This window comes from Neodiprion lecontei, chromosome 3, assembly GCF_021901455.1.
Source record: "Neodiprion lecontei isolate iyNeoLeco1 chromosome 3, iyNeoLeco1.1, whole genome shotgun sequence".
NCBI lineage: Eukaryota > Metazoa > Arthropoda > Insecta > Hymenoptera > Diprionidae > Neodiprion > Neodiprion lecontei.
Window position 1 is genome coordinate 6,170,992 of NC_060262.1, and position 21,357 is coordinate 6,192,348.

Here is a 21,357-nt window from a genome sequence, read left to right on the forward strand (position 1 = left end):
CAATATGGATGCAAATCAGCTCCGTGTTGTATGTGTGTGTACCTGTACACACTATGTTCGAAATTCTTTTTATATTGTATACCATTGCGTGCAGCCAGTGAGGTACTGCGAAGTAGAAAAAGACGAGAAAAAAGTAAGCGCCACTGATCGCGGAAATAAAAGCGATAAATATATATAATATCTTTCATCGAGAAATGATGACCGATGTGTTTTTAAGATTCATCCTCGCTCTCTATTCATCATCTTGCATCCTCTTCTATAATTATTCTTGAGATTGGATACTTTATTCATTCTCGATCTCCGTGCGGTTTATAATAATCCACTGTTAGCCAGTGACGAATAATTTGGAAGGATAACAGTTCCGAAATAATTATTGATATGCGGACGTGAATTTCGGTATTAAACTTACACACTTGTCTTCTGCATGTAATTATGGTTTTTTTTTATACAGCTGTATCCACTCTATATACAGTATGTACTCACAAATACTAGCAAAGGTATGTGTCAACGAATCAAACACTGTATAATCAGCACTCGTACGAGTCAAAACAACTTTCTTCTCAAAAAGATGTACCGTAGAAAATCTACCCGTCATTCATTGGTAAGGAAATCAGAGATCCTGCAGTTTCATATCCACCGTATCAAACCGAATGTAGTCAGACTATTTACCACCAATACGTAGTCCAAATAATTCCACAACATCTCGGAGTATTGCTGATACTGTGGGTCATACCATGAGTTTTCGTGGATGCACATCAGGAGACCCCTAATTATAGGCAATTCGGGGAACAAGTCCACTCTGACCATTTCCTGAGTTTCGCATCAGCCCCGTGCTAACAAACGGAGTTGTTCCGAAAGGACCGTATACCACACGTGAACGAAAACGTACAATTTGGAATAGCATGAGAGAAGATGATTATTGCAATCAATATGGGAGTAAAATTTCTCTCATACCCAATCGTACGGATCTAAAGCGTTTTCCTGACATGTCCCTTATTATACGCAACTGGATAAACTGCCGCCTAGTTTAAGGTTCCGCTCAAGATCTTTCAGACAGAAGTGTAGTCCGCCTAATTGTGGGCAACCTGAGAAACACACGATTACATTTGCCGACGACGCCGCTAGATGGAGCCATGAATCAGTAGTTAAAATGTAAGTAGCCCGCCATATATGTCGGAGCAGCAATTTCACGAAACCGTTTCGGCTAAGGTGGCGTGGTAGTTGCCTGCAACAAGGGGTTAGTGAGAAACCTGCAGTACGTATTGCTGTACCGATTGCCGATAAGAAATGGCTTTTACAAAAGGTGAATAAATATTTCAATTGTCTTGCGTTGGTCAGATTCAAAGTTTTGAGACTTTTCACATATAATACGTGACAGCAGAAAAACCAGGAATGATTTTGTACGGTCTGTGATGTTATTGTGATTTACGCGTTTACGTACAATATAATTTTACACCAAATGCGTTTGAATCAAGCGTCGTACATTTACTCACCAATATAAGAATCAATCTACGATTTGATTACGGAGAACTGCCTCAGAATCGAAAATTCGCATCGATTCACAATTGTACCGTCACACGGAATTTTCCATTTAAAAAATTTTTTTCTCATTGAAATTTTATGAGAAGACAAATTGTAGAAACAAAAGTCAGGCCATCGTGCATTTGAAACCGTGATTATGTTATTTTTTACTGCGATAATAACCGCTTCCCGTTGAACAGGAAGGTGACGTTGTCGCGTGAACAGGAATAAAACTGTAGTTCACGTATATAATGATTCGAATTCAAGGATCTTGTATGGAATAATGATTTCAATTTAAATACTAGAAGGAATCAACGAAGTTTTATATTCGAGTAGTTGAAGTGAAGTTCCCAAATACTTGTTATCGCATGAATACCTGATAATTGTTGTTATTTTTGAAAAACGAGAAGACGGCGGTATTAGTCGGTCTTATTTGAGAAAGAGATACGTGGTATTGTACATCTGTTTGAGATAATTTATTACCATCACTGACAACGCGGCGGACAATTATTAACATACATTAGTGTTTAAAATATTATCGAGTAATTCTAATCATACGCGCGAGTTATTCGCTATTCGAAAACGATATTCATTTCAGTGAAATTTCCTAGTGCGTTAAATGCCAGGACATCAGATTATTCCGCGAATCTATAAAGTTGAATAATGTAAATTCTCCATATTGTACTTCACGACGATCTGTTATCGTTCTCTTTGTTATCTTTCTTTCTCGCGTTTGTGGTGAAAACCCACGAGTTTGCGTCATTGGAAAAAACGCGGCGCCTCGCAAAGACTTCCGTTTCGTTACCGGATGAAATCTGGGCGAGTCCTACCGCAGGAAAGAGAGGGGAGGTGTACTTATCGCAATAATATATTCGTCCGAACGTAGCCTTCTCCTTCATTCGCTCTCATTGTCAGACTTGTTCTCGTGACGGCTACAACTTCTCGTTTTCATGCTGAGCAAGATACTTGATTGAGTTTGATTGAATTTGCAAAAATCTATGGGATTTTTCTTTTTTTTTTTGAGAACGCACGTGACAACGGTTCGCCGATCGAACAGATTGACAGTTTACTGGACTCGCTGAACCGAGTGGCGTTCATTTCCAAGCGTACGACAGAGGCAGGGGAATTTCACGTGGTATGTATTTCTGCTAATTCTGTTTCTCAGGCGCATATTAAGCGGACTGTTTGTAATTTCACAGCGACGATTGAAGAGCTTTATGCGTATTCATCGTCTCGCATTAATTAAGAGTAAAATACGCTTCACTTTCTTGAGATTCCAGTCTGGCCAGCCTATCCAGGTTTCACATAACATAGTATATTATTTAAAAGGGGAATAAAAGGTAAATGTATTATCGCGGGCAGAAATCACCCCAAGGAATAATCGAATTTTATTCCGGGGTTATAATCGTAGGAGTTCATTTCCGACTCAACTCTGGCCACGTTATTGACTTCAAAAGAAAAGAAACAAAAATCTAACAAACGAATTCAAGTTGAAACGGGTTATTACTCTATTATAAGAAATATTCCGTTAAACGGAAAGACAAACTTATTTTCGAAGATACCAGGATCAGACTACAAACAGAATTTATCGTAGAACGCAATTTCTAGAAGTACCATCAATTTGTTTGCTTTCTGTAAATTTTATGACAATTTTGAATCGTTAATTTCCTCTAAAAAAAGGGGTTTACATATCTTTTTTTTTGGGAGACTGTGGCTGGAAGTTACACTCTTTAAAGAGATGAAATTTCGCACAATGTATAAATACGAATTCATCCCTAATTGATGAGGCTTTAGGTTTACTATAAAATATTAATTCTTCGACAGAACTAATTGGATATCGAAAATCGTTGTTGAAATATGCATTTTTTTTTAGAATTTAACAGACTGTCAAATCTTACCCCGGTCTGGGGCAAGAAGTTACGACCCTGGGGTAAATTGTTTCATATATCCCTTTTTTTTCGCGACTCAAGTGGAAATTGACCCTGTTTTTTACCTTCGCAATAAAATGCAACAATTGTGATTATAAATAATAATCTCCATTTAATAACAGCATTGAACACTTGAGATTTCGAGAAAACGATGCTCAATTCGATCAAAAACAAATCATTTTCTTCGTTTTACTCTTGAATCAAAAAGAAAATCGAGTTTTATCAGGACGGAGTTTCTTTTTGTTTTATTTTTTACTACAAGAATCCATCTTAAACAATTAATTTGAACAAGAACTTTTTTCTGACAATGAGTATTAAAAAAAAATATATTCGGCATTGTCATCCCATTTTCGAATCATGACAAAAAGATGTGTGTTTCGAGTACCTGATTTTAAAAAAAAGTTTCTTCGGTTTAAAAAAGTCCATCTTCTTATAAAGCATATTTCGGATCGCCACACTTTTACAAAATGGTGGCAAAACGTCGAAAAATTAGAGGTGCTCATTTTGACCCATAAGATCTAAAAAATCTATTGGTCATCAAGATCCCAAGGGTCGGGCGATGACCCGCTGCTTTGACGTGGAGTGCCCTATACGTCTAAAGATGTGGTTACGCGATTTTTCTTTTCTTCGTACGTTCTCATCCAACAAGAAAAATATATTTAGATACTTTTTTCGTATCAATGGGGCAACTTGTGACAGTGTCACAATATATCCCGAGCTGCTGTAACGTTTGACCTTAATTTTACTTTTTTTATAATATACTTGAAACGTTCCAACCTTTCAAAGTGTAGAAAAAGTAGCGTTCACACAACTTTTGGACACTTGTATCCCACACGGAACACCGTGTGCGGAATACGTATACAGAACGTTGCTAGATCTGACTGCGTGTTAAGGAGGTTCGACCGCAACTTATGAGTCAAGATGATGTTTAAATTTTATTCAACCTTCAGTTATCCTAATATTTGTTAAAATTCATTAATTTAATTCAAAATCATTTGAAAAATTCAATAATTTATAATTTTTATTTATTTAATAAAATAAAGTAATAAAATGACTTTCGTATTTATTACGCGCCGGATTGATTAAACAGATTTAGCAACAGCGCGTTTCATTATATCCATTACGGAAACGTGCATGAGTGTGTGAGTGAGACATTGTTTTTAATTTATTTACCAATATGAACAATTGTTGTTATATTTCTAACATTGTGTCATTTTCTGTATTTTTTCTCGCTGTAACTATGTTTCTATCCTTTTCTTTTTTCTCAGCCGTTGACGCGGCGTTGCCAAATCTTAATTCAAGTAAATAGCCGTCGATAACAGAGTTAAAAAAATAAGCTTCAACTTCGAATATCTTCAAAATCGTATCGGTAATGTATTGTTTTTAGATTTTTCTTATATTTTACAATAGTTTAAGTTTCTTGTGTGTAGTTTTTTATTCGTTAAAGTTGGGAGGTTCATATTGAAAAAAATAAAAATAGTCTCTACAAAAGTTTGTCCGCCATAAGAGCCCATGTATAAGGAGAGAGAGAATGTGATTTTTAAAATTTAATATCTAAATAACTAAACGTTGAATCATTTTCAAATTCTAGGATATGATAAATTACATATTTATTTATATGTATACTTAATTTCTAAGCTCAAAGTTGGAAATCATTTTTTACATAAGATTCGGTCGAACCTCCCTAAGCTATAATAAATTGTTTCGTACGTCATATATATATACATATACACAACGTAAGGCGCGTATACGTATGTTCCTTACGTAGTCGATATATATACGAGACATAAACATTACGTGAATTCCAAAGCTCTTGGTCACACGTCTGACTGACGTATATTTGACACGAATAGCTTGTACGATATCGGCGTGTTTGCTTCGCGTTCTTTATACGCATTTGTACCGTACGTGATTGGTGAATAATTGAAGGGCTGTTGCAACCTAACACATATACACGATATATCTAGGAGGCGTCGCGTGAGACCTCCTTCAGCAAGCGTCTCTTATACATACTTCATACATCACAGTTATGTTATCAGAATCGTTCAACAGCTAACCTCAGCTATTCCATAACTATACGCGAGTCATACGTGCAGCAATCGGTATCAGCTGCGACGAAACTTTTACAATTGGCATACGTATTCTTCACGTTAACTAAGAAGCCCTGTAATCATGCGAATCATGGTCCCCGGTTTAAATGTTGCGGTAATCCAACCGTGTGACTGCATGATCTCCTTCAAGAAGTCCCCAATGATAGTCAACCTGGACAGTAAACTAAAGCAGCTAATAAATTGTACGAGTTGGTGTCAATGACGGAATCACGAGCAGCACATGACGCCACATCTAGCAATAATCTTCGACACACAAGATTTTCCATTTATAAAATTTTTTTCTCATTGAAATTTCATGAGAGAACGAATTGCAGAAACAAAAGTCGCATCGTGCATTTGAAACCGTGATTATGTTATCTTTTACTGCGATAATAACCGCTTCCCGTTAAACAGGAAGGTGTCGTTGTTGCGTGAACAGGAATAAAACTGTAGTTCACTTATATAATGATTCGAATTCAAGGATCTTGTATGGAATAATGATTTCGATTCAAAGACTACAAGGAATTAACGAAGTTTTATATTTGAGTAGTTGAAGTGAGGTTCCCAAATACTCGTTATCGCATAAATACCTGATAATTATTGATATTTTTGAAAAACGAGAAGACGGCGGTATTAGTCGGTCTTATTTGAGAGGAAGATACATGGTCTTGTACATTGTATCTATTTGCGAAAATTTATCACCATTACTGAGATCGCGGCGGACAATTATTACCATATATTAGTGTTTAAAATATTATCGAGTAATTCTAATCATACGCGCGAGTGATTCGCTATTCGAAAACGACATTCATTTCAGTGTAATTTCCTAGTGCGTTAAATGCCAGAACATCAGATTATTCCTCAAATCTATAAAGTTCAATAACGTAAATTCTCTACATTGTACTTCACGACGATCTGTTATCGTTCTCTTTGTTATCTTTCTTTCTCGCGTTTGTGGTGAAAACCCACGAGTTTGCGTCATTGGAAAAAACGCGACGCCTCGCAAAGACTTCCGTTTCATTACCGGATGAAATCTGGGCGAGTCCTACCGCAGGAAAGAGAGGGGGGGTGTACTTATCGCAATAATGTATTCGTCCGAACGTAGCCTTCTCCTTCATTCGCTCTCATTGTCGGACTTGTTCTCGTGACGGCTACAACTTCTAGTTTTCATGCTGAGCAAGATACTTGATTGAGTTTTATTAAACTTGCAAAAATCTATGGGATTTTTCTTTTTTTTTTGAGAACGCACGTGACAACTGATCGCCGATCAAACAGATTGACAGTTTACTGAACTCGCTGAACCGAGTGGCGTTCATTTCCAAGCGTACGACAGAGGCAGGGGAATTTCACGTGGTATGTATTTCTGCTAATTCTGTTTCTCAGGCGCATATTAAGCGGGCTGTTTGTAATTTCACAGCGACGATTGAAAAGCTTTATGCGTATTCATCTTCACGCATTAATTAAGAGTAAAATACGCTTCACTTTCTTGAGATTCCAGCCTGGCTAGCCTATCCAGGTTTCACATAACATAGTATATTATTTCAAAGAGGAATAAAAGGTAAATGTATTCCCGCGGGCAGAAATCACCCCAAGGAATAATTGAATTTTATTCCTGAGTTATATACGTAGGAGTTCATTTCCGACTCAACTCTGGCCACGTTATTGACTTCAAAAGAAAAGAAACGAAAATCGAACTAACGAATTCAAGTTGAAACGGGTTATTACTCTATTGTAAGAAATATTCCGTTAAACGGAAAGACAAACTTATTTTCAGAGATACCAGGATCAGACTACAAACAAAATTTGTTGCAGATCGCAATATCTAGAAGTACCATCAGTTTGTTTGCTTTCTTTAAAGTTTATTGCAATTTTTATCGTTTATTTACTCTAAGAAAGGGGTTTACTTATCTTTTTTTTGATTTAGGGGAGACCGGGGCTTGAAGCAACACTTTTTACAAGAAATGAAATTTCGCACAATGTATAAATACGAATTCATCCCTAATTGATGCGGCTTCAGGTTTACTATCAAATATTGATTCTGCAACAGAACTTATTGGATATCGCAAATCGTTCTTGAGATATGCAATTTTTTAAACTTTAACAGACTGTCAAATCTTACCCCGGTCTGGGGCAAGAAGTTGCGGCCCTGGATTAGATTGTTACATATTTTTTTTTTTTTTCGGTGGCCTAAGAGGAAGTTGACCCTGTTCTTTACCTTCACAATATAACGCAACAATTGTGATTATGAATAATAATCTTTATTCAATAACAGCATTGAACACTTGAGATTTCGAGAAAACGATGCTCAATTCGATCAAAAACAAATCATTTTCTTCGTTTTACTCTTGAATCAAAAAGATGATTGAGTTTTATCAGCACAGAGTTTCTTTTTATTTTATTTTTTACTACAAGAATCGATCTTAAACGAATAATTCGGACCAGAACTTTTTTTTCAAAATCGGTATTAAAAACAAATATATTCGGCATTGTCATCCCAGTTTTGAATCATGACAAAAAGATGTGTTTTTCGAGTACCCGATTCAAAAAAAACATTTCTTTGATTTGAACAAGTTCATTTTCTTGTAAAGGATATTTCGGATCGCCGCACTTTTACAAAATGCCGGAAAAATGTCGAAAAATTAGAGGTGCTTATTTTGACCCATAAGATCTAAAAAATCTATAGGTCATCAACATGGAAATACCACATTTTGCACCTGATTCTCAAATTTCTCCGGATTATATGCATCTATTGGGAATTGTTAAGAAATTGATTGATCTTTGGCTGACGAAGAGCCGTCAGTATCGCATAAAGCTAAGTACATTACGAACAATTTCGGAACTGTTGATCCATCTCAGACGCTGTCCACCGAAAGAGTTTGCTCGGAGACCAAGAGAATCGAACAGTCATGCTCAGTGGAAAGCAACAGAATTCCGTCAGCGTTCATTTTATACCGGTCCATTTGTATTCCGGAAACAATTGAAAGGCAAAATCTATCACAATTTTCTGGCCTTACATGTCGCTATTAGAATACTGTTTAACTTTGAACTATTGCAGTATGTGAATTACGCCGAGAGCTTACTTATAGATTTTATCAGATCTTTTGCTAGAATCTATGGACCACAATATTCATCGCGCAACGTGCACACTCTCTTACATTTACCTGACGATGTAAGAAACTTTGGGACTATAAATTCGTTCAGCATGATCCGTTACGAAAATTATATGAAGATTCTCAAAAAATTCTTCCGGAAAGCAGACAGGCCACTCGAGCAATTACACCGTCGTTATACGGAAATGCAAAACTGTTTCATTAGCAAAGAAAAGACTGCGGTTACTGACATTGTAAAAAGAGATGAACATAGTAACGGCCCTCTTGTAGATTCATGTACCAATCCACAGTTCCGGAACATAGTGACTCCAAATTTCACACTCTCTGGAAAACGTCCCAATAACTGCAGCGGTGTTGGCGATCAGATAATATGCATAGAAAATTTTGCAACATCTCCGGACGGCGAATGTCGCATTGTTGGTAGAGCACGGAGCAAAATTGGACCAGTACATAGAAAACCATGTCCTTCAACTTTGGTCGGTATTAACAAAGTTGACCGGTTAGGGCCGTTGAGAAGTTGGCCAGTCAATTCAGTCAAATGTGAATACATGTTGATTCCATATGGAACAGGCAGTACAGCAGCTGTCTCACTTTTGCACTGATGTATATGAAAAGACGGAAAATATTGATGCGTGAGTTTCAGATGCTTCACACAAAAACCTTATTATTTCATTATTTCTGTAATATTCTGGGAACTTTTATCCGTCTTATTGTTAGTACATGTATGTTACGAGCATTACAGCCCTGGGTCTATTTTATCATCGTAATTTTAGTACAGAGTTGTGCTTCTCAATTAGATCGGGAAAGCTTCCGATAAATGTACCTGTCTGTTAGGAAAACCTCAAATCTCAGTGGATCTTGGCAAAAATCTTTTATCCTGGATCTCCCACTTGTGTGGTAAAAATACACTGGGACTGTAGTAGAATGACTTATATAATGAAACACATATATTTGTTACATAATTATCTGTTGATTGTTTTGGTCTTGTATCAGGTGTTGTGCTACACTTTTGAAAGATGGCGATGGACAATGGTGCAGAATTGAACTTCTTCTGGGTTGTGTTATTTGAAGACCGGTCGTATTTTATTATACCAGATATATGGATGTGGCCATAAAATCAACTGTGTTTGCTTCCAAATGCCGAACAACAAGTGGAAATTGGAACTGCAGCTCAGATGAGAACACCACCGGGGGGAAATTGGATATCTCACAAAATAAAGAAAACTTATGGACCATATGGTACGTCAAATTAATCGATCATTTGACACTGTTGTGATGTCGACATTACATCATGTATCTGATGTATAAATATATCACATCTCCCATGCAATTGTATTTTGCGCCTCTTCCTCAAGATCAGAATGTAGTGCCCCTACTATGCACCGATGTCGCCACAATCTTTATAGTTCAAGTTTTTTGTTCCGGTCCTATTCCATGTATATTCCGGTACGCAACTCATTCTTCTTCTTTGTGCCGATCACGTCACACGTTTACTCAGAAATTGGAAAAGGAAAAAAAAAGAGAAATGGGAAAAAAGAAACACAGGCATCGCTCGTCGGACGACGAGGATCGAAAGAAACTACGAGATCGAGTCGAATGGCTGGAGAAACAATTCCAAGAGCAAATAGACGGAAACCATGAAGACAAGCGTAGTAAGTATTTGAGATTCTTCGTGGGACTCGATATCGTACGAAAGGGAAAAATGTGTTTCTTTGGTCTAACCATAAACCATAAATGTGTCAGAACGATGTCTGCAACATCGTATGTGTACATAACCCTGTACATTATGCCAGGCGGATTCTGTCTCACGATCGTCCAACGGTCGCGAGTGTGAGATCCGCCGGCCATATACAATATTTCACGTAGCGGTATGCAACCGACTCGTGGAAGCGAATAACCCTAAATTCTATAAACAAGAGACAAATATAAACAAGCCGATTCATTTTGGTTTTGTTCTCTTCTCGCTTTAACAGGCGACAGAAGACGGGGTTCGACACGGAGTCGATCACGGAGTCGATCTCATAGAAGAGATCGCGATGATTACGTCTCACCAAGGTTACATCGACGGTAAGAGTTACGACGATTATGCAAATCGTCGTGACAAAGATCGTCGCTCTAGGCGTAGTCGCTCCTATCAACGAGAACAAAATCATTCGTACACGGATCCTGCGAGCTGTCGCGACCGCGATAGACGCAGTGGGACTGAGTTGTCTCTGGATCGCGCAAGAAACTCGAGAAGCGAATCACCAAGAGAACTTTTTGATTCGCAGTCACGCGCGCACTCGATATTTCCCTCGTTCGACCCACAGGAGGGAAACTCCGGCGACAAAACAAACGTCGCTCAACCGAACACTCGAGATGTCGCGGATACCCCAGTCATTACGACTGGCGCGATTCTTGCCAATGCGAAGCCAGGTACGGGAGAGGTGTCAGCCGAGACACAAGAGACCGAATTGGAAGCAGAGGTTTTGGAAGTGTTCGGAGAACGTCTCAGACCGGAACTAGTGCCAGCCCCGGCGGTGTACAGTCATCTCGTGACGCTTTGGCTGGAAATTATCGAGAAGGGTCTCCCGGCGGAGAAACGGAAAGGGTTTTTGAAAAAGATTTCGCCTCCGCAGAATTGTGTCTTCATCGATCCTCCCAAATTGAATTTGGAGGTTAAGGCAGCCTTGGATAGTACAGTCGTAAAAAGAGACGAAAGAATTGTCGAAAAACAAGAAAAGGCCGCTGCTTCGCTCGCCGGCGTGGGGAAGGTTATAGATCTGCTGATCAAATCGAATCTTGCGGATAAGAAGCAATATTTAGAACCCCTCAACGGCGTTGCAAAACTCCTGGCGGACCTGCAACACGACTAAACATCGAGCCGGAAGAGTCTGATTCTGAAAAACATTAAGGCACCGTTCAAAGACACGCTGAAAGATTCGTCATCGAGCGACTGGCTGTTTGGGAAAGAACTTAGCGAAAAAATAAAAGCTGTTAAAGTTTTACAGCAATCATCGAAGGATTTAAAACAACCCGCCAAGCAATTGTCGGATCAAGGAAAAAATTCAGAAAACTCGAGGGGCCCGCCTCAACAACACCAGTATCAGCCGAATACTTATTCGAGGGGGGGCGGGTACAAGCAAACTTACAACAATTACAGTCGCAACAACCGAGGCAACAAGTCCACGTCACGGGGGAGGAATTATCAGCAGAAAGACCGTCAGCCTCTGAAGAAAAGCGATTAAACGTATGTAAATTGGCCGGTCGGTTAGCTTTTTTTAAACGAACCTGGCTCGAAGTAACCTCGGACGAAACCATCCTGAGCTGGGTCACAGGCTATAGAATACCTTTTACATCAAAGGTAGACCAATACACACCACCCGCCGGGCCTCGGTGGTCGGATCAAGAAAGGAAGGCAATGCGAGAACAAATCGTAACGTTGTTGGGGAAAGGCGCGATACAAAAGTGTCAGTCGGAGACCGGACAATTCATCTCAAAAATTTTTCTCGTGCCAAAACCGGATGGTTCTCACCGTTTTATATTGAATTTAAAACAGCTAAACGAATTTACAGCTACGGAGCATTTTCAATTAGAAGACGGAAAAACGGTGAAGCAAATGATAACTCGCGGATGTTTTATGACGACTATTGACTTAAAGGTCGCGTATTATCTAATTCCCATTGCGAAATCTGATCGAAAATTTTTACGGTTTATTTTCGAAGGGAAACTGTATCAATTTACGTGTATGCCCTTCGGGCTGAACAGAGCTCCGTACACGTTTACAAAATTAATTAAGCCGGCAGTGTTGCATCTCAGAGAGCGTGGATTACTATCGGTAATATACTTAGACGATCTATTGATTCTGGGGGACTCATATGAGGAATGTTTGAGAAATACTCATATAACAAAACGGTTATTTGAAGAGTAAGGTTTTGTTATTAATGAAAAAAAGAGTCACGTAATTCCCTCGACGAGACGTAAATTTCTCGGGTTCATTTACGATTCCGAAAGATTGGATATCAGGCTTCCGGAAGAAAAAGTTGTCAAGATTGCACAAAATATTGAAAAATTTAGTAGAATGAGCCGCTGTACAATCCGAGAATTTGAGGGATTAATCGGAACACTAGGTTCGTGTTGCTCAGCATTGAAGTACGGATGGGTTCACATGAAAAATTTTGAGCGAGCATAATTCTTGGCTCTCGGGCCGAATCACGGAAATTTTGACGCGCGCATGTATCTCTCAGACGATTTACAGGTAGATTTTGAGTGGTGGAAAATTCACATTCGCAAAGCAGTGCGTTCTATAACACCACATTAATTATTTAGAATTATTGAAGGCCATGTTTGCCTTAAAATGTTTCGCGAAGAACCTGAAAGACTGCGATATATTATTGAGAATCGATAATACTACCGCGATCGCATATATCAATAAGATGGGCGGCATTCAATTTCCAGTCTTGAGTAGGCTAGCAAGAACAATTTGGAAATGGTGCGAGAGAAAAAATATTTACATTTTCGAATCATATATTTCGTCTCGGGACAATTATGAAGCTGCCTTTGAATCGAGACGACTTAGGCCAGAAACAGAATATGCTTTATCGAATTCGGCTTTTGGCGAGATTCAAGATAGATGGGGGGAGCCGGAAATAGATTTATTTGCAACAAGAGCAAATGCGAAATGTAGGCTATATATTTCTTGGTCGCGAGACCCCGACTCAGCTGCGGTGGATGCATTTACGGTAGATTTGAGCCGATGGTTTTGTTATGCATTTCCGCCGTTCGCAATAATTTCACGCGTTTTAAGAAAATTCAGAGACGACCGTGCTAGAGGTATCGTAATTGTACCGTATTGGCCAGCTCAGGTTTGGTTCCCCGTCTTAACTGCCATGTTGGATTGCGAACCAATTTATTTTAAACAAAACGTCAACCTTTTGCGCTTTCTCGATAGACAACCGCACCCGATCTGGAGGAGGATTACCCTGGTGGCAGGACGGCTGTCCGGGAAGCGCTGAAGAGGAGAAGCGTGCCGGAGGAAGCACTTTCTATTATGCTCTCCTAGTTGTCGGATTCATCACTCAGACAATATGACAGCTGTCTAAAAAAGTGGTGGTCATTTTGCCATGGAGAGGGCATAGATCCGTACAAATGTGACACATCACAAATAATAAGATTTTTGTCTGCCGAATTTGAGATGGGCGCTTCTTATGGCACACTGAACAGCTGCCGATCCGCGATTGCGCTGTTGCGGGGGCCCAAGTTGGGAGAAGACGCCGGAGTACGGAGACTTTTACCCTCAAGCTGGTTACATTGTTGGCACTAGTCACAGCGCAGCGTATGCAGACACTCGCGTCAATCGATATTCGGAATATAGAAAAATCAACGGGGTTGATCGAAATTAAAATTCCGGCGCGGTTAAAGACGTATTTGATACTTACAGCACTCGTCATGCATCGACTTCGTCCGCGAAAAAGAGTGGGGTCAAAATAGACGCTACTAGAAAAGCCGCCGGCTGGACAGAACGTTCGGGGACCTTCGCTAGGTTCTACGACCGTCGTGTTGTAGGGAGTAAAGGCGTGTTTGCGAAAGCGATTTTGGATAGATGCATTGTATAATACGTTTGGAAAATAAATGTATAAGGATATCGAATTTCTGAGTCATGGAATATCTGCCGTAACGAACTTTAAATAACTACATTCTGATCTCTTCGGAAGAGGCGCTTCATACAATTAAGATCGAACTTCACTTACAGGTAAATTCGTTTGATCCCATAATTTCATTGGCATCAAGGAACAGTTCACATTATATCAAGTTATGCAAACGTCCACCTGCTATTAACATTATTATTTTATTTCTATTCTTACTCTGTCCGGTTTTGAATCAGAATATCATAATAATATCAGAATAATTTCTTAAGTGACATATTTTTCAAGTAGCCTGATCTACCTATATTCTCAACTCATAATAACGAATATACAAACACGACGTAGGAATTTATCTTGACAGCAGTGTTTTCTTCTTAGTTCTGTGTAAGTCAATTCTAATTTCAATTTATTTGAAAGAATTCCATCACAGTAAATCTGATTATGTTGACTAACAAGTAGATCATCGGTAATTACAAAAAAGTGATCTGAAATCATACATAAATATAAAGAATTGATTTTCAATTTATTTAAGGAGTGTTTGAATTTGTTACAGGGACGTATGATCAAGCTATGGGTGAGTGTGAGCACCTGGGGGAAAACTCTGACTCGGACACTGAAGATGAAAGGAATTCCGTATTAAGGAGCACAAGCCATGAACCAAATGTAGCTGTAGAGAATCCGGAAAGAGTACGCTCGCCGATCCCAGCTTCGACGTCCCCAATAACAAGTATTAATGAGAGTGATGATAGCATAAGGTCGACTCCGCGAACACAAGATCCCGTGGCATCTGAAAGCAATGGTAAATCATTCATTATTATTACTCATTTTTAAGTAATTGGAGATCAGGAGAAAACTTTTGAGTACCTTCCATGGTCGTTTTCTATGGAATTCAACCCACCTCATGAACAGTGATCGAGATGGGTATTTCTGAAGACCCGTATGAATAGAAAAAATTGAATATAGTCTTGTAACATGAATGAAGCAGTCAATTCTTGAGTTTCTGTGCACGCTTGGTTTTTCTGTTTAAGTTTAGATAAAAACGTCTTTTAAATAGGGTAACTCAGCGCACGACGGACCCTCTGATCCGCTAATTATTGTTTGTCGCTTTTGAGTATCGGTTGCAAGTTATTTTAATCTACCTCCAACAAATTCATCATCATTTTCCCATAATTAAAGGAAAAGAAAAAAAATTCTCAAGGCACAGACTAAACAAGTTAGCGATAACTTACTCCATAGCAATTTGACTGGCTCGTATCTTATCACTATTCGAGGTATGGTAGTAAGTTTGTAAGTACTTTTTGACGGAAAATTTTATGGCCTCTGAGATACCGATGGAAAAAGAAATATACTTTTGTATTTGAACTAAAATACCAAGTTGACCTTTACCTGACTTTCGTGGCTCCATTTACAAAAAATGTGATACTCTTATCATCATTTTGTTTTCGATCGACTGATAGAACGTGACATTGGAGGAATAGCAACGGGTGTACAACAATTGGGGTTATCGCCGCCAATGGCGCAATCAAATAATCAAAGTGTGGGAATTTCCGGAAGTACAATTTTCGACGGCTCCTTTAAACTGAGAACTGTGGAAGACGTGATGGCGTTAGAAGATCTGATAACTCAAAATGACAGGAAAGCTGAAGAGTTGGTGAGTACAGTCACAGATGTGTATATGGGGCATTCCACGTCACTTCGCCGGGCCATGGGCTTGACCCCTTCCGATTTTCATGTCCAATTTATTTTGGGTTCTGTTTCGCTCAAAATACGACCTCAAATTTTTGGAAATTTTTATTCTATTTTTGAGGGGTTGCACGAGCTCAAAAATCATGAAATTGTGAGAAAACATGAAGAGGGATCGTTTTCAAATTGATGATTTTTTTTTTACATAAACTAGGACCCAAAACATAATTTTGCGTCCTAGTCCGAAAGCGGGCCGAGAACTAACATTGTTGATTTTTTTTTTTTCAAGAATATTTTATTTTATTTTGCGGACGAAAAACAAAAAAAAAAAATAGTTTAGAAAATAAAAAAAGAGGCCCAAAAATTGTCGAAGAAGCTCTACTTTTCACTAAGTGACTATTTTATATCTACGTTTATTCTAAAAAAATCAAAAAAGTTTCACAAGTGTCGCGGGGTAGATTGCGTAGGCTCCGATGAGCGGTAATCGGAGCTTACTCCACGCCCAGCCAAGGTGTTATTTGGCTATCATAGGGTCCGTTCACGTCGACTATGCACTCGCGTGCTACTACTCCCAATGCAGGAAGTGAATGGAATAGAAAGGGATCGGTATTAAGGGAAGGTAAACGATTCAAAGTATATGATTGTTTATTAGTAGTCAATGCAACGGAGTCGGTCGAGGGAAAAAGGTACGGTCTTGGTTTAGAGGGATAGGTGTCTTGCTTGAGCGCTAGGATGGATCTGCTTAGTTTAGCGGGATGTAGAAGGCAAGCTAGCCGCGAGTTACAGAAGAATCTGCTGACTCGCGGACGATAAGAGTAGACCACAGAGCGTAAGGTAACTAAGAGTGTGGGAAAGGAATAAGAAGTCTAGAGGACGTAACATCCGCCAAATAAAATAAAATATTCTTGAAAAAAACAAAATCGACAATGGTGATTCTCGGCCCACTTTCGGACTAGGACGCAAAATTATGTTTTGGGTCCTAGTTTCTGTGATAAAAAATCATCAATTTAAAAACGATCCCTCTTCATGTTTTCTCACAAATTCATGATTTTTGAGCTCGTGCAACCCCTTCAAAATGAAATAAAAATTTCCGAAAATTTGAAGTCGTATTTTGGGCCAAACAGAACCCAAAATAAATTGGACATTAAAATCGGAAGGGGTCAGGCCCATGGCCCGGCGAAGTGACGTGGAATGCCCCATATACAGCTGTTAGAAAGTGAAGATTCGGTAGCTCCGAACTGGAGGTTGGAAAAATTTTTAATTAATAGAAGAAAGTATCACAGATTTTTGCAACCCTCCGCTTGGGTGCTACCGAATCTTTATTTTTTGATTTTCAATTTTTTTTTTTTTCCTCCCTTCTGTATTCCAACAATTATCAGCCTTGTGCCTATGTACGTATGTACATACTTTACAATTGAATGGTTGTACGGCAGACATGTATGAAACACAAATCATTGCTTCTTATATTACCTAAGCGAGTAAATTTATTAAGTGTCCATCCATAAATTGCGTAACGGCCTACTGGGTGAAGAGGGGGGGGGATGCTGTTCGATAAAAATTTGAAGTAACAAATTAATTTCAACTTGTAGGTACAAGTTGATTATTTTCAAGCTTACATTTCACGTGTCCTCGAGTATTTTGTTACATTACTTTATTATAATGAATGTGCAATTCCACTATCTATATCACTATTCCACTATTGTATTGCCTTTCAACTTCAAGTTCAAAATGTTTTCAAACGATCAATATTTACACGCCTGTGTTAATAGCTTAGTTATTTATGGATGGCCCCTGAAACGGAGCACGTCTCATATATTGGAATGGTAAATGTCAAGATACGAGCACATGCAAAGTCTCTGTATTTTACTACGTAAAATTTGAATACAGCATGTCGATTTTACTATTTGATGTTAATGTATTTTATATTACCACTGAGTGATGATGGCCAAATCGAATGACACAACATCAGATTTGTGTACGTACTAATGCTCGGAGATCCAAACTCGGAGACTTGGACTTGTCTCCGAGCCTATTTCTCCAACCTCGTTTTAGAACATATTTAATATGTGTCTTCGTAAACTTTTTCAGTTTATTACTTTTTTTCCGAACCAAAAATATTTTTGTTTCCTCAATGTGTTAGTATATCAAACTGTACAATTTATCGAGACGAAAATTAACGAAGATGCTGGTAGAAAAAAACTGGTTGTTGTATCACTGCGATTGGTTTGTCAAACTAGATTCTAGAGTAACACTTTCCAAATTCGCAGGAAGAATTCTTCAAAACTTTAGTTGAGGAGACTCAGAAGGATAAAAGAAAGCTACATCAAAAGTGGACTTTAACCTACGCTGTACAACAACCTCTTACCAAAATCTTTGAAGACAACGCTACTACTTTTGACCCCTGGAAAAAATATGAGGGATCTAAAAAAATACGGGGCATGAAAATCTTTGATGTTTACTACAGTTGAGTATCTCATCAGAATCGAAATTGTAATTTGTTCAGAAAATAGCTAGAAACAGCGGTACATAATATTTGAACTGTGCCTAAGTAATGTTTGGATCATTTTGCAGAAGCAGTTTTGAAAGTACGGCCTGATACTGAACTCGAAAAGTTTGTAACGTTAGTTAAAGCATGGCTTAGCGAAACTGCAGCAAAACAGGCTGGTAGCACTAGCAGAAACACAGTTGCGGAAAACTGAGGGCTTGAACGAGCCGGTACGGTAAGAGCCAAAGATCAACTCAGTCCACCTTAAATTGAATCAGAGGATCATAAAATTATACTATAATACACGATTCTTTAATTTCAGTTCCGATGTCTAATTCGCATTTCCTCTGCTTGGAATAATACATATTTGGCCATAGAACCCACAGCTTTCAAGAAGTACGCTCCGGTTGTGCAAGTTCGACGTTCCTTTTTAGAAACTGGAGACTGCTTGATCATTAGGTGTAAGGATATGATTTGCATGATAGCTTGCAGTGAGGCTTTCTTACGTAGCGTAATTTGAAACCAGTTTTAAACTCAATTGCTAACCTTGATAGAAATATGTGTGAACGCTCGTAATCCTCGATCAGATATTCAAGGCTCATAGTGTGTCACTTTCCTGACTTTCACTTTTTTTTTAACTCACTTTTATAAACTGCGAAATTTCTTTTCTTTTTGTTTACTGCCTGTAACTTTTTTATTAGGGTGTAGCGAAAATGCGAAATTTTTAAAAAACGATACAGCCAAGTGCGGAAAAGTTGTGGGGGCACGTGCAGGTACAGACAATTCTCCGGACGAAACTCCGGAGCAAACTTTGAAGATCCGGTTGATCGATAAATTGAAAATTATCCCTCTCCGTCTCCGTCCGTCTCCCGCTCCCTTTCCCGCTCCGTCTCCTTCTTCGTCTCCCTCTCCCTCTCCCTCTTCCTCGCCCTCTCCCTCTACCTTTTCTTTGGAGCTGGAAATCCCAACTTTTGCGGTGCGGCAAAAAATTTTCTATACTTGCAAGCGCACCCACAGCATTTCCACACCCAGCCATATCAACTTTAGAAAATCTTACATTTTAGCTCCACCCTAACGGACAGACAGGTGGGTGTAAACCATATACTCTGAAATTACATCTATAACTTTTCCAAAATATGTTACTTTTTAATCACTTTTTTATCACTAGATGGTCACTTTTCAAATAATTGTCGTCACTTTTGTCACTTTTTTTAACCACTCAGACTGCTATGAGCCCTGAATATCCATCTTGAATAAATATATATTGAAGCCAATCGAAATTGTAGTACAAGACTTGGCAGTGATGAAATGCGGACGTTAAAATTATTGGAAAACTGTTACCTTCTGTTTAAATCTGTTACTTTCTTCATTTGTCGCTCTAATGACACATTCCCGATTGAAGGAAACGTTTGAGAAAATTTACTCGTATAAGTCTATTCATTGATTTATGTATACATGCAGTGCTTTGATTATAAGTGATATGTTAGGCTAGTTTTTACGAGAAAATGAAACGCAATTCTGCACAATTTCGACCAGTCGTAGAAATCTATGCACATCTCGTATTTGGTTATAAAATCGCGATATCTGATAATTGGAACTCGAAATCAAACTCAAATTAGGGTCAACTTGTAATTGGAACAATACGGCAATGATTTACGCGATGCGTTTAGTAATCTTGAGATGTTACGACCGAAATCGGCACGTAATTCATTACACGATTCATCTTGTAAGTTCGGGAAAAATATATAAAAAATCACGGAATGAATCGCAGAAATGCGAATCATCAGATATACTACATCAAAAATCACATAGTCGAATGTATGTGATTCTTGATCTAATTTATTTGATGAGGCGTGCTGTTGTAATTCATTACGTAATTTTTTATATATTTCTCGCGAATTCACAAAATGGATCATATAACAAATGACGTGTTGAATTCGGTCGTAACCTCTTGTGATTTATCAAATGAACATTTTTGGCAGAGATGACGACGCCCTGTCTTTGTACCTAAAACCTCAAGTTCGATAAATAAGCATTCAAGTTTTCCCAACATCAACTACCAAATATATTTTAATCCCATTTGTATGACGCCGAATAACAAACATGGTAATTGTTACTTACTATTACGCATAATCTTTATTTCCATTTCCGTGTAGTAGTATTTCTGAATTTATCGTCCAGATTCCGTGAGAGCCGCATTAAATGGTAGGCGTTATCCTTTTACATCAATTTTCTGACATAACTCGAGACTAAGTGATTTCATTGGTCGAATCTAGCGGAATAGGAGGAATGAAATCACTTAGTGCGTGTTGTGTTAGAAAATTATCTCAAAAGAAAAACAACAAACGGCCAAAGTCTCGTGATCGTTCAGTGTTCGTGTCATCGCCAGTGAGTCAGCTGTTCACTCTACTGTAAGTGCCGATGCCAAGTTCAAATATTCGCGGCCTTATTAGGCCACTAAGATGGTAAATTAGAGGAGATCGGTGACGCGGCGCCGAGTAGCGTTAATAGCCGATACGTTCGCGGTATTCGCTCGGCCAGCGAAAGGGGTAAGATTTTCGGGGACCACGGGATCTCTTTCTCTTTCTCTCCGGGGACGTTGAAGAGATCAGTCGCGTGCCAATTTATAATAACTGGAGAAGGAGGAAGGGAGGGTAACGTGGACTGGATACGGACGGCCCATCCCGATCGAGTTGAACATCGGAAGATTCCACAAATTAATTCTCCGCCAAATCACCATGCGAGAGTCCCCGGAGTCTAAAAGAAAGAGCCAACGATCGACGAGGCATCTAGAGAAGATAAGTTGCTCAAACCATTGTAATTTCGCCCTGTAGGGATTGTACGGCTAGTGAACCGATATTCTATTATTTAATTGTTGTAAAGAAGGAAAATCGGACGTCGGACTGGTGAAGCTAG

The 21,357-nt window shown here is 38.8% G+C and overlaps 2 protein-coding genes across 7 annotated transcripts; both read left to right on the forward strand.

The window, feature by feature from the left end:
• The first annotated feature begins 2,452 nt into the window (after positions 1 to 2,452).
• LOC107223520 lies at positions 2,453 to 20,561 on the forward strand. Of its 6 annotated transcripts, none has more exons than XM_046735472.1 (8): positions 2,453 to 2,656; positions 6,782 to 6,892; positions 9,643 to 9,888; positions 14,827 to 15,072; positions 15,731 to 15,924; positions 18,224 to 18,419; positions 18,528 to 18,676; positions 18,764 to 20,561. In XM_046735472.1, exons 3-7 carry the CDS (start codon positions 9,825 to 9,827, stop codon positions 18,653 to 18,655), a joined length of 828 nt encoding a protein of 275 aa, XP_046591428.1. In that variant the 5' UTR covers positions 2,453 to 2,656; positions 6,782 to 6,892; positions 9,643 to 9,824; the 3' UTR covers positions 18,656 to 18,676; positions 18,764 to 20,561. The 6 variants fall into 6 exon arrangements, with proteins under 6 accessions (XP_046591428.1, XP_046591430.1, XP_046591431.1 ...); XM_046735474.1 differs by having other exon boundaries at positions 18,528 to 18,671; XM_046735475.1 differs by having other exon boundaries at positions 15,752 to 15,924.
• LOC124293659 lies at positions 9,898 to 14,378 on the forward strand. Its single transcript, XM_046735471.1, has 2 exons — positions 9,898 to 10,301; positions 10,623 to 14,378. The coding sequence occupies exons 1-2, from the start codon at positions 10,287 to 10,289 to the stop codon at positions 11,502 to 11,504; spliced, it is 897 nt and encodes a 298-aa protein (XP_046591427.1). The 5' UTR covers positions 9,898 to 10,286; the 3' UTR covers positions 11,505 to 14,378.
• Positions 20,562 to 21,357: the final 796 nt, after the last annotated feature.

Bases quoted from the DNA above. Each gene is read 5' to 3' on its own strand.
- LOC107223520 (XM_046735472.1), top strand. From the start codon at position 9,825: ATGAGAACACCACCGGGGGGAAATTGGATATCTCACAAAATAAAGAAA. The intron at 15,073-15,730 runs GTAAATCATTCA...ATCGACTGATAG, and splicing joins CGTGGCATCTGAAAGCAATG to AACGTGACATTGGAGGAATA. The intron at 18,420-18,527 runs GTTGAGTATCTC...ATCATTTTGCAG, and splicing joins AATCTTTGATGTTTACTACA to AAGCAGTTTTGAAAGTACGG.